This window comes from Saccopteryx leptura, chromosome 2, assembly GCF_036850995.1.
Source record: "Saccopteryx leptura isolate mSacLep1 chromosome 2, mSacLep1_pri_phased_curated, whole genome shotgun sequence".
Classification (NCBI taxonomy): Eukaryota; Metazoa; Chordata; class Mammalia; order Chiroptera; family Emballonuridae; genus Saccopteryx; species Saccopteryx leptura.
Window position 1 is genome coordinate 382,381,054 of NC_089504.1, and position 12,115 is coordinate 382,393,168.

The 12,115-nt window shown below is 53.4% G+C and overlaps 1 protein-coding gene across 1 annotated transcript; it reads left to right on the plus strand.

Annotated features, from left to right (window-relative positions):
* Positions 1–5,643: 5,643 nt before the first annotated feature.
* SDF2L1 (stromal cell derived factor 2 like 1) lies at positions 5,644–10,011 on the plus strand. The gene is made up of 3 exons (XM_066365439.1): positions 5,644–5,904; positions 6,269–6,465; positions 7,326–10,011. Exons 1-3 carry the CDS (start codon positions 5,718–5,720, stop codon positions 7,605–7,607), a joined length of 666 nt encoding a protein of 221 aa, XP_066221536.1. The 5' UTR covers positions 5,644–5,717; the 3' UTR covers positions 7,608–10,011.
* Positions 10,012–12,115: the final 2,104 nt, after the last annotated feature.

The following is a 12,115-nucleotide window of genomic DNA, read 5'->3' on the forward strand; positions in this document are numbered from 1 at the left end:
CTGTGGAAACCACCTGAGCAGGGAACAAGCTGAAGGAGACCAGGAATCCTGACCTAGTTACCGCCAGGTGTTGTCAAAGATAAATAAATGCTATTTTTAATTCTGATTTTTTTTAACATTTACATGTGAATCTTGGAGACCCTCCCATATGGGGATGGTCCATCCCTTGTGGACGGTAGCATGAACCCAGAGTGGGATCCTGAATCCTAGGTCCAGTACCCTCTAATCCTGCTGCTTTGAATAGGGCTCCAGTGTATCTATCTACCTGATGACAGGGAGTTGACCAGGAAGCATATGGAGAAGATGTAGGTAGCTTCACCCTGGTAAATCTCTGGCCCAGCCCCTGACCCTACTCTCACCCATCAAAGCCCAGGAACAGCCCTGGCTGATTGGCTCAGTGGTAGAGCATCGGCCTGGCATGCAGGAGTCCGGGTTCGATTCCCAGCCAGGGCACACAGGAGAAGCACCCATCTGCTTCTCCACCCCTCCCCCTCTCCTTCCTCTCTGTCTCTTCCCCTCCCACAACCAAGGATCCATTGGAGCAAAGTTGGCCTGGGCGCTGAGGATGGCTCTATGGCCTCTGCCTCAGGTGCTAGAATGGCTCTGGTTGCAACAGAGCAACGCCCCTGTTGGGCATGCCGGGTGGATCCTGGTCGGGCGCATGCAGGAGTCTGACTGCCTCCCAGTTTCCAGTTTCAGAAAAATACAAAAAAACAAACAAACAAACAAAAAGCCCAGGAACATTTCCCTCCTCTGTACCCTTGCTTGGACTAGAACCTGCTGGAACCTGGATTATCCATACTGGCTGACATGGTGACGATGGTCACCAGCCTTGTGCCGAGCCTGACTGGTGTGGCCGGTGTGATGATAGTGTGGTAGGTGTGAGGGTTAGCCAACACGCAGGACCCTGTGCTCAGCTGTTGAGCAGGACAGCAGAGCAGATGTGTCGAGACCGTACCCTTAGTATGATAGTCATGGTATCCACGTGGGCAACATGGGGAGTGCTCTGGGCGTGAGGGACATCCCAGGGCAGCAAGAGTGGCATGACATGTCTCCCTTTCCCTCCCTGGCTGCTACACAGAGCCCCAATTACAAGTATATGAGGAAGACAACGCTGCCCTCCATCTCATTCAAGTCCAGGCCCCACTTCTCCAACCCCTGTTATGAGGAGCTTGTCAACTACTTGATAGAGCGGGCCGTCTCCTTACTCATTTGCAAGTACAAGTTTGAGAGGAACCTCACCAAGAAGCTGGGCTTCATCTCCTTCCCTGTCACTGAGGCACTCATGGATCTCTTGCTGGGCTTCAAGAAGGTAAAAGGCTCCCGCATCAACCTGTCCTCGCAGGTCAACTGGAGCTGCCTGCTGCACAAGTTGGAGGAGGCCTCATGGGCTCAGCCAGTGTCCCTGCAGACCTCCCAGCATGACACCTCCCAGCACAACACCTGTGATCACACTGCCTCCCACACCAATCAGCACAGCAAGAAGTCCCACTCCACGTTGCCTGAGCCAGCCATTGTCATGGATCAGGAGGGGGCCAAGGAGCCCTGCCTCCACACTGAGTTGCCGGGTCCTCAGCTGCCCACCTCTCAGGAGAAGCTGGAGGAGCCCATGAACCTCTTGCAGCCTGGGTCTTGCAGCACTGGCATGGGCTTCAACCGGTTTGAGCAAGCTGTGGACAGAGGGAAGAGCCAGAGCAGTGAGGAGGAAGAGGAGGAGAAGGAGGAAGAAGAGGAGGAGGAGGATGAAGACAAGGACTATTTATTTTTTGAGAATGAGAGTGAGACCCAGAGTTCCCTCAAATGGAGGCAGAGATCAGCCACTCCATAGACGGCCCTGGGGATTTCCCATGTGGTCCCCTAAGCCGAACCAAGTTCTGGATTCCCTGTTCCTCTACTTCTTCCAGGAAAATGCTGCCCACCCAACCAGCCCCTGCCCTGAGCAGAGGTCAGAATAGGCTAAATGCCCACAAGAAGCTTTGCCCAGCCTCTCAAAAGAGCCAACATGAAAAATAAATCTTTTGTTGATGGAGCACTGTTTTCTTGTCTGGAGATTTCAGCCTCCCTTCCATGCACCTTCTCACATGCCCTTGCATAGCACCTTCAGCGGGCCAGGCCTGGCTGCATCTGGCTTTCATGACAGCTGGCAGTGCTTGACCCCGTGACCTTACATGCTCAGTTAAACACAAATCCCTGTTCATGGCCTTTCTCTACTCCAGTCTGCATCTTCCTGGCTCTTCAAGCCTCTCAGTGTTCATTGTCCCCCTCTATCACAGCCCCTCTGCATCATGGCTTCTGTTTGCAGGGTACTCCTCCTCTGCCAGGGTGGTTCCCTCCTCCCTTTGACATGCCACACCCTCACATTCTGACTGAGGAACCACCCTTTCCTGCTGCTCCCAGGCCACCTGTCTTCCCAATTTGTATTTCCCACCTTCATGTCCTGAATATGGCAATTTCATGCCAACCTACATGAGGGCTGCTGGATGGTCAAGCTGTGGGTTGACTCTGCCTCAAGTTGGTTACATGACTACCCTTTTTATAGTGGTCACTCACTTTAGAAGTGTCTGTGGGCATGGCGGGTCTCATTTCCAAGGTTCTCCTGGGGCTTCTAGCCTTCCTTTGCCACCAGCTCAGCACCCTCCTCCCCTCTGCCTTCCTCGGGCAGTCTCTTTGCTCTCCTGTTCAGGCATCTTTGCTCAGGGACCAGCTCATCCTCTCCCCTCACCACCCTTTTTCCATGGCTGAGAGAACACGTGAAGGTGCTCCATGCTGCCTCAACATGCAGGAGGTGTGTGTCTCACACCTCTACCTGAGCCCAACTGGGGCAGAGAGGCCAGGCTCCTCAACTCAGCCTGACCATGCTCAGTGGCCCTCAGGTAATGACACAGCAACTGTAGAGCTTCTTCTGGAGCCAGGCAAGGAAGACCTTCCACACAATCCCACACCCTGCAATTCAGGAAGGAGAACTTGTCCACTGCCAGCCAGAGAAGGACCAATCCTAAGGTGGGGCTGGGGGCAGGGCAGGGACCCATTTTTCCACAGAGCTCTTTTGGTAAGAATCTTTTAGGGAACATGCTCAGTTCATAAGATTGATTCCTTGAGGCCACCCACTGCCACCACCAGCACAGTGTAGGGCCACGACAGCCATTTTGTACCTTATTGCCATACCACTTGGCCATAGTTGCTTGGCCCTATTGGTGTATTCCTAGTCCAAGCTAGTCCAGTCAGGTTCTTTCCTAGGAGTCTGCAGTTGGGGTGCACTGCTTGATTCTGGTTCAGTTTGCACTGATGGCTGAAGACAAGTGTGGCTGGTGAGGAACAGCCATCTTCCACCGCAGGGAGGCAAGAAATCCTGATGGGGCCCTGGCTGGTCGGCTCAGCGGTAGAGAGTCGGCCTGGTGTGCGGGGGACCCGGGTTCGATTCCCGGCCAGGGCACATAGGAGAAGCGCCCATTTGCTTCTCCACCGCCCCCCCTCCTTCCTCTCTGTCTCTCTCTTCCCCTCCCGCAGCCGGGGCTCCATTGGAGCAAGGATGGCCCGGGCGCTGGGGATGGCTCCTTGGCCTCTGCCCCAGGCGCTGGAGTGGCTCTGGTCGGGGCAGAGCGACGCCCCAGAGGGGCAGAGCATGGCCCCCTGGTGGGCAGAGCGTCGCCCCTGGTGGGCGTGCCGGGTGGATCCCGGTCGGGCGCATGCGGGAGTCTGTCTGACTGTCTCTCCCCGTTTCCAGCTTCAGAAAAAAGAAATCCTGATGGCAGGAGGGACCCAAGAAGAGGAGCCCCAAGATTCTGAAAGAGAGCAGCTGCTGGTGATACCCACCAACTTCCCAGGTCCTACTGTCCTCAAGGGATAATTGTACCACCCCAGCTTCAGAGGCACATGTCCAGGGACTGTCCCTGGAGCAGGAGCATACCCTTTTTTTTAATTTTTTTTATTTTTTTTTATTTATTCATTTTTAGAGAGGAGAGAGAGAGAGAGGGAGAGAGAGGAGAGAGAGACAGAGAGGGAGAAGGGGGGAGGAGCTGGAAGCATCAACTCCCATATGTGCCTTGACCAGGCAAGCCCAGGGTTTCGAACCGGCGACTTCAGCATTCCAGGTCGATGCTTTATCCACTGCACCACCGCAGGTCAGGCTGGAGCATACCCTTTGGGAACCACTGGCACATGGTACTAGAGACACCCAATCTTAGCTTCAATTTCAATATCTGTTGGTTTGTAAGAAACTACTCCAAGACTTAAGTGGTTCCAAACCATTTGTCATAATGCTGTTTTTTATTTGTATATTTAAAAAAATTTGTTTATTGATTAATCTTAGGGAGAAAGAAAGAAAGATAGAAAATGTTAATTTATTATTATAATTAAAATACATAGCTCTACCCTGAATTTTCTTTCTTTTTTTTTCTTTGTTTTCCTTTTTTTACAGAGACAGAGTCAGAGAGAAGGATAGATAGGGACAAACAGGAACGAAGAGAGATGAGAAGCATCAATCATTAGTTTTTCGTTGGGACACCTTAGTTGTTTATTGATTACTTTCTCATATGTGCCTTGACCGTGGGGCTACAGCAGACTGAGTAACCCCTTGCTCAAGCCAGCGACCTTTGGTCCAAGCTGGTGAGCTTTGCTCAAACCAGATGAGCACGCGCTCAAGCTGGCGACCTCGGGGTCTCGAACCTGGGTCCCCCGCATCCCAGTCCCACTCTCTATGCACTGCGCCACCGCCTGGTCAGGCTATTCTGAATTTTCTGAACGCAACATTTTGGATGAGTTAATTAAAAATGAACTTCCTTTCTGTTTTGCTGGTGCCTCAAGTACATGGGTAGTCAGCCTATTCTTTAACGTAGCCCAGAGCCAGCCAGTTCCCCAGTGGCTCCAGCACCCGGCCTGGAGTGAAATCAACCCAAGAATGTTCCATTAATGGATAATCAGGGGTGTATATTTCACTTGCTTCTGAAAAGGCAGTGAGACATGTCAGAAACCTGGGACACACAGTTACCCAGGCTTGGTTCCTACAGTCATTTGGTTTACCAGTGCTTTCTCTGTTTTCCTGACAGTTTCGGGGCTTTCCTGTGAAGAACAAGGCATTATCAACAGCACAGCTCCCTGCTGCCCTCTGCTGCCCAGTGGTAATAGTGTCATGAAAGGAGTCGAGAGTCCACGGGAATTCAGAAACCCCAGGGTCTAGTGACTGAGGTGACTCAATGTCAGAGAGGGGACAATGCCTGAGTGGGGGATTATTTAGTCGTGGACTCTGGGAACTGAAGGACCAGGTGATTCAGTATATGAGGTCTGTCGACTTTGTGACCACAAAATCCAGTGGTCAAGCAACCTCAAGACCCTGCAGCTGCGGACCCAGGGTCTGAGGGGAGAGGCCATGATTGAGGATTCAGGGGGTTCAGAGGCTGCTGGGTGGGGGACCCTCACCTACAGCGGCTGGAGGGTGGCTCTCTCGCCGCTTGAAGCAGCACCCGGCTTCCTTTGGTACTCATTGGTGAGGCCTCCGAAGCGTGGACCAATGAAAACCCTCCTCGTGTCTCCGGCCCCCTCCCAGCCGCTCTAGAGCTGAGGGAGGGCTTCCTCCATGTCAACCAAATGGCAGGGCAGGAGGAGCGCTGTGCAGGCCCGCGACTGGCTGCCGCGTAGGGCTCTGTCAAACCCGATTGGCCAGCGGCGGAGACGGAAGCGGCAGGCTCAAGGGCCAGAGCTGGCGGAGCCCGGCTGGGGCGATGTGGATCGCGGTCCGCGGTGGAGCTGCGGGAGCGGTGCTGCTGGGGCTATTGCTGGCGCTCTTTGTGCCAGGCAGCGGTGCCGCCAAGACTGGCGCGGGGCTCGTGACCTGCGGGTCGGTGCTGAAGCTGTTCAACACGCAGCACAGGGTGCGGTTGCACTCGCACGACATCAAATACGGATCTGGTGCGCGGGGACCGGGATTAGGGCATCGCTAGGGGGCGGGGCCTGGGGCTGGGAGTTTGAATGCTTGGTGATTGTGGGGTCTGCGTGCCAGGGTTCTGGGGTTATCTGGCTGAGGTTAGTGGGGGCCCGAAGGGGACAAAGACCTGCGGTTGGAGGGGTTCGTCGGGATATCGGGGGCGAGGAGGGTCGTCTGGAAGGTGAGGGCCAAAGGACTTGGAGTTGGGGACCAGGGGTGGTGGTTGGAGATGTGCCATTGGGGTCCCAGGGTTCAGGTTGTCCAGGAACATTTATGGTGTTTGGGTCGAAGGTCTCGAGTTCCTGGATTGACCGCGACCCCGGGGGTGGGGTGGGGTATCTCCGTCAGGCAGTGGCCAACAGTCGGTGACTGGCGTGGAGGCGTCTGACGACGCCAATAGCTACTGGCGGATCCGCAGCGGCTCGGAGGGCGGGTGCCCGCGCGGGTCTCCAGTGCGATGCGGGCAAGCTGTGAGGCTGACGCACGTGCTCACTGGCAAGAACCTTCACACCCACCACTTCCCGTCGCCGCTGTCAAATAACCAGGTGAGCCCCCTCCCCCAGCTCCAGGAGAAGGCCCTGGTGTGTGTGTGAGGATCTGGGCGTAGAACCTACCCTTCTTCTCACCTGCTCTCAGCGTCGGCTCTCTCTGTAAAATAGGAATTATCAATTCAGAAATGTTTACTGAGCGCCCCCTCTGGAGGGTCACTCACAGGTCACTCTGCCAGGGTCTCATTCTCAGCACAGGGGAAAGATGGTCAAAGAAGAATGATCTGATCCTGCTAGATAGCTAGCTCCACTCATGGGGGCGATTTGGACCCAGGAGGGGCATCCACATTGCCTTTGGGGTGGGAAACAGGCAAGGGAGGAGGAACTCAGGCTAAGTGTGGAGGATGAGTAGGGTCCTTTTAGGCCACAGAGAGAAGAGCATCTTTCCAGGCCTGGGTAAGAGCTTGTGCATGGAGTTTACTGGAACTGAATAGGAAATGGAGGGGGGGGGAGGGAGGTTAGGGAGGGAGTGGGGGGTGGAACGGAGGGTGCTTTTCGAGGGTTTTCAGAAGAAAAAAAGTAAGCTAGAGACCTTCATTGTCAGTCTGAGGGGTTGGACTTTATATTGAGAGTCAGAGGGGTTGGGAAGGTAGATAAGGATAGAGGAGGAAGCCTTGCCTCTATGGGGGCCAATGGTCACCACCCAGCCAGGTGGAGTGGGGTTTGCATGTGTTTGAAGAGCCTGTGTTGAGGAGGCTCCACTGGGTGCTGAGGCTGGGGTTATGTTGTCCCATTTTGTAACTGTGGAACCTGAGGGCCAGTGCCCTAGTGGGAGTGCTGCTGCCAGGCAGGTGACCACAGGGGACTCAGTATGCCCTCTGTGGTAACTACTATTCCTCCATCCCCTGTACCCATAGGAGGTGAGCGCCTTTGGGGAAGACGGTGAGGGTGATGACCTTGACCTGTGGACAGTACGCTGCTCAGGGCAGCACTGGGAGCGGGAAGCCACTGTGCGCTTCCAGCACATGGGCACCTCTGTGTTCCTGTCAGTCACCGGTGAGCAGTATGGGAGCCCCATCCGTGGGCAGCATGAGGTACACGGCATGCCCAGTGCCAATACACACAATACCTGGAAGGCCATGGAAGGCATTTTCATCAAACCCAGTGTGGATCCCTCTGCAGGTCATGATGAACTCTGAGTGTCTTGGATGGGCAGACAGAGGGTAGCAGTGTGGGGTGTCTGCAGGGCCACTGGTGGAGACTTCAGGTTTGTAGGGGTTCTCAAGTGCCTTTGTTAATTAAAGAATTACAATGTGATTGTTTTGGAGTGAGCCTGGAGGTGACTAGGAGGTGCCAACTCTCTCTGGCCCAATTCATCATCTCTTTCTCAGTGCAAAACTACTGTCTCCCACACAGCCAAACAATTGAACCTGTCCAAACCTTTTTGATGTTTTTCCATGCATTCCAACACTGCTCTGTTACCCTTAGGTGGTCTAATGGCAAGTGATACTGGTTCTCTAACCCTTGAGCTTCATGAACCTTCTTGTTAAGGGCTGGGGCTGGGGCCAGGGCTTCAGAAGGATGAATGGGAGGCCAACTCCTTTCGGCAGGGTGACACACAAGCTCTCCAGAACACCTCATCTCTTGGCATGAGGCCTCCCATTCTCCTAGCACCTTTCCCCTAGCAGTTGTGACACTTTAAAAAAATTGATTTTAGAGAGGAAGGGAGATCAAGTGTGAGAGAGAAACATTGATTTGTTGTTCTACTTATTTATGCATTCATTGGATGATTCTTGTTTGTACCCTGACCAGGGATCAAACTTACAATGTTGGTGTATCGGGGCAATGCTCTAACCAACTGAGTTACCCAGCCAGGGCTCTTGACACTTGTTTTTGAGCAAGCACCAGGCCAGGACTCTGACATCAGCTGGGAATTAGCATCACAGGCTCCCTCACTCTTGGTGAGAATGGTACCACATGCATCCCAGCCTGCTTAGGCATGTAGCATCTCAGGCCCCAACTACGACTTTCCAAGGTCTTCAGGAGAGGGTCCTAAAAAGATAACAAAACTTAAAAAGATATCGTAAGGTAAGGTAACTTCAAAGAACTGCTACCTGCAGAGATCTGAGAAGGTTTTCTGGAATAAGAGACAATTTTGTCAGGCAAAGAAATACAGCTTAAAGGCAGGAAAATCAAATAGGAGGGCACTAATAAAGGAAGGTAACAGTGAGCTCTGCTGGTTTGTGAATGACCTCTGGAGGTTGTGGCAGAGATTACAGGCTTCCTACACTTGCTAAACTCCACCCAGTTAGGGCTGTGTAGAGTAGGGGCTTAATTAAGGTTGCCTCTGGGGGAGAAGAGTGCCATTCTCCTGAATGAGAGTAAAAGAGTCCCAGGAGTGGCTGAGGGTAGCAACTGGTTGGGAGGGGGCTTGGAGGAGTGTGGGCAGACCACCTTACATTTGAGAAATTAATTGACATTATAGAGGTGGGAGAAAAGCTCTAGCTACTTGTGGGGCCTGAGGAGAGGAGGTTCCTATGTAGGCCTATTATTCCCCACACACTTTCCCATGAGTTCATGCTCTGCTTAAACACAGACCCCTCCCTGGCCTCTCTACTGCCAGACCTCTTGAGTATTGTCTACAAGTCTATATTCCTCTCTCATCACTCACCTGATCTGAGATAGGACTAGAGTGCTAGCAGATCGTTGGAAGGTGATCCCAGAAAGCACTGTCGTAGGAGTAGGGCTGTGAGAGGAGAAGGAAAGGCAGCTAGTGAACGTTGCATTGCTGAGAAAGTTACCCCTGTATGCAACTGGGGCTTAATTCCATGGGGAAGTTCTAGGACCCAGTGTAGAACAAGCATCAAAGTTATTCCAAGTAAGAGGCAAGGAGGGGTGGTGGAGAACCAAAGTATCTGCCTTCATTGGCTGAAGACTGCTGGGTGGACTGGGATGGGGATTATTCTGCAGCACTTCCCACTTGCCCTAGGCATTGGGAAGTGTACTTAAGGGCTTTTATTCTACAGCCAGAATAAAGCCCTCAGGAAGTGCTGCAGGTGCTGGCAGGGAGCATCCTCTGGCTGGTGTTGACTGCCAAGGGGCTGTGGGCAGGGAACCAATAGGATCACCTCTGCCAATCCAAGGGGGCATTCTGGTCCATCCCTGGCACCTCCTTTCTGTAAGAGTCCCCTTCTGCCTCTGCCAATTTATTATCTTCCTACCATCACACACAAAAGTGCAAAATGTTAAGAGTGGAATCAAGCCTGACCTGTGGTGGCACAGTGGATAGAGTGTGGACCTTGAACACTGAGGTTGTGGTTTCAAAATCCTGGGCTTGCCCAGTCAAGGCACCTATGGGAGTTGAAGCTTCCTGCTCCTTTCTCCTCTCTGTCTCTCTCCTTTCTAAAATGAATAAAGTCTTTAAAAAAATAAATAAAGTACCAGCATTAAAAAAAAAAATCCTGGACTTGCCTGGTCAAGGCACATATGACAAGCAACAAGCAAGCAAAGAACAACTGAAGTTAAGCAGCTATGAGTTGATACTGCTAACTACCCACTCCCATAAAATCAATAAGTAAAATCTTAAAAAAAAAAAAAAAAAAAGCAGAATCAAACAGTGCACACAACATGCAGTGATCTTTGGGAAACCAAGGTGGGAGCAGGTAAGATGGCTTCCAACAGTACAGAACAAGACCTAAAATAAAAACAGGCCCTGGCCGGTTGGCTCAGTGGTAGAGCGTCGGCCTGGCGTGCAGAAATCCGGGGTTCGATTCCCGGCCAGGGCACACAGGAGAAGCGCCCATCTGCTTCTCCACCCCTCCCCCTCTCCTTCCTTTCTGTCTCACTCTTCCCCTCCCGCAGTGAGGCTCCATTGGAGCAAAGATGGCTGGGACGCTGGGGATGGCTCCTTGGCCTCTGCCCCAGGCGCTGGAGTGGCTCTGGTCACAACAGAGCGACCTCCTGGAGGGGCAGAGCATCCCCCCTGGTGGGCAGAGCGTTGCCCCCTAGTGGGCGTTCCGGGTGGATCCTGGTGGGCGCATGCGGGAGTCTGTCTGACTGTCTCTCCCTGTTTCCAGCTTCAGAAAAATACAAACAAAAAAAACAAACAAAAAAACCCAGCAGCAGCAGCCGCCTGACCAGGCGGTGGCGCAGTGGATAGAGCGTCGGATTGGGATGCAGAGGACCCAGGTTTGAGACCCCGAGGTCGCCAGCTTGAGTGCAGGCTCATCTGGTTTGAGCAAAAGCCCATCAGCTTGAACCCAAGGTCACTGGCTCCAGCAAGGGGTTACTCGGTCTGCTGAAGGCCCGTGGTCAAGGCACATATGAGAAAGCAATCAATGAACAACTAAGGTGTCCCAACGAAAAACTAATGATTGATGCTTCTCATCTTTCTCCGTTCCTGTCTGTCTGTCCCTGTCTATCCCTCTCTCTGACTCACTCTTTGTTTCTGTAAAAAAACAAACAAACAAAAAACAGCAACAGCAGAGCTCTCATTTATTGAACACTAAGTGCCAGATGCTGGGCCAACGATTTACACAGCCTTTCATTGGCTCCTGGCAGTAACCGAATAAAGCAGGTTCAAAAGATTCAAACCTAGCTCTGCCTGCCTCAAAAACATTTGCTCTCTGCCATTGGGTTGACAGAGTAAAACAGGAGGGTGCCCAGATGCACAATAGCCTAAGCACTCCCCCCCCACACACACACACACACACACTGCAGCTATGTGAGGGCCGGATGGTGTACATCTTTCCAGGTCACCAGCCCAGGGTGGGCACTTAATGAATGCTTATCCACAAAGTGAATCGCAATCACGCAAGGACCCAAGCTGACACCCTCTTCCCGGTACCACAGATCCCCGGACTCCAAGACCCAATCTCGGCAGCTCAGGCCTACTCGGGTGGCATCCACCAAATTCCACTCGGGTCAGGTCTGGCGATGCGAGGGGGTAGTGGGAAGGTGGGGTTGGGGCTACCCCAGCCAGAAAGCCCGTTGCAGCCGAATTTCCTGTCTGGGAGGTACAGGGAACAATATTAGCACGCAAAACGAAGCAGGTTTGACCGCGCGGATTGGGATATTTTCCAAGGGTCGCAGTCCCCTCCTCCGTGGGCTCAGCCGCGCAGTGGGCGACCCCCACCGGATTTACAAGTATTCTCCTCCGAGCTAGAAAGCTCGCGGACGGTGGAGCTGAGAAAAGGCGGGCAAAATTCCTTTTGATAAATTATGAATGGGGAGAAAGTGTGGAACTCATTGTTAAAACTGCAGAGCCCGAGACTCTGCCTCAGCACCGCCAATCCCGGCCCGGAGGCTATTTTGAAATCGCTCAGGTTTCAGCCAATAGGTGTGCGGGAGGCAAAGCCCCCCGCGCCGGCGCCAGCCAACGAGCACCGCTCTATGCTAAGAAGCTGAAGACCCAGCCCCGCCGACTGTCAGCCGGTTAAAGATGGAGCGGGTGGGCCAGAGGGCGCCACGAGGTGCGGGGTCGTCCTGGTTAGAGACGACGCGGGCGGACGACTGCTCGGACCTCTCTCCTGCCATCCTTCTGCGACAGGCCCCCAACCAGGGGCGGAAGGGATGTCCCACGACGTGAGTAGCAGAGTCCCACGTGGGGGGCGCGTGCAGGACGGACCTATTCCGCCTGACTGTGTGAAAGGGCGCAGCCTGGACCCCCGGTGCCCTCTCCGGGCAGGGGAGCCCAGAGAGCAGGAAC

Excerpts from the sequence above, each read along its gene's own strand:
- SDF2L1 (XM_066365439.1), top strand. The coding sequence starts at position 5,718 with ATGTGGATCGCGGTCCGCGGTGGAGCTGCGGGAGCGGTGCTGCTGGGG. Across the intron at positions 5,905-6,268 it reads CGACATCAAATACGGATCTG|GCAGTGGCCAACAGTCGGTG; the intron begins GTGCGCGGGGAC and ends TATCTCCGTCAG. Across the intron at positions 6,466-7,325 it reads CGCCGCTGTCAAATAACCAG|GAGGTGAGCGCCTTTGGGGA; the intron begins GTGAGCCCCCTC and ends CTGTACCCATAG.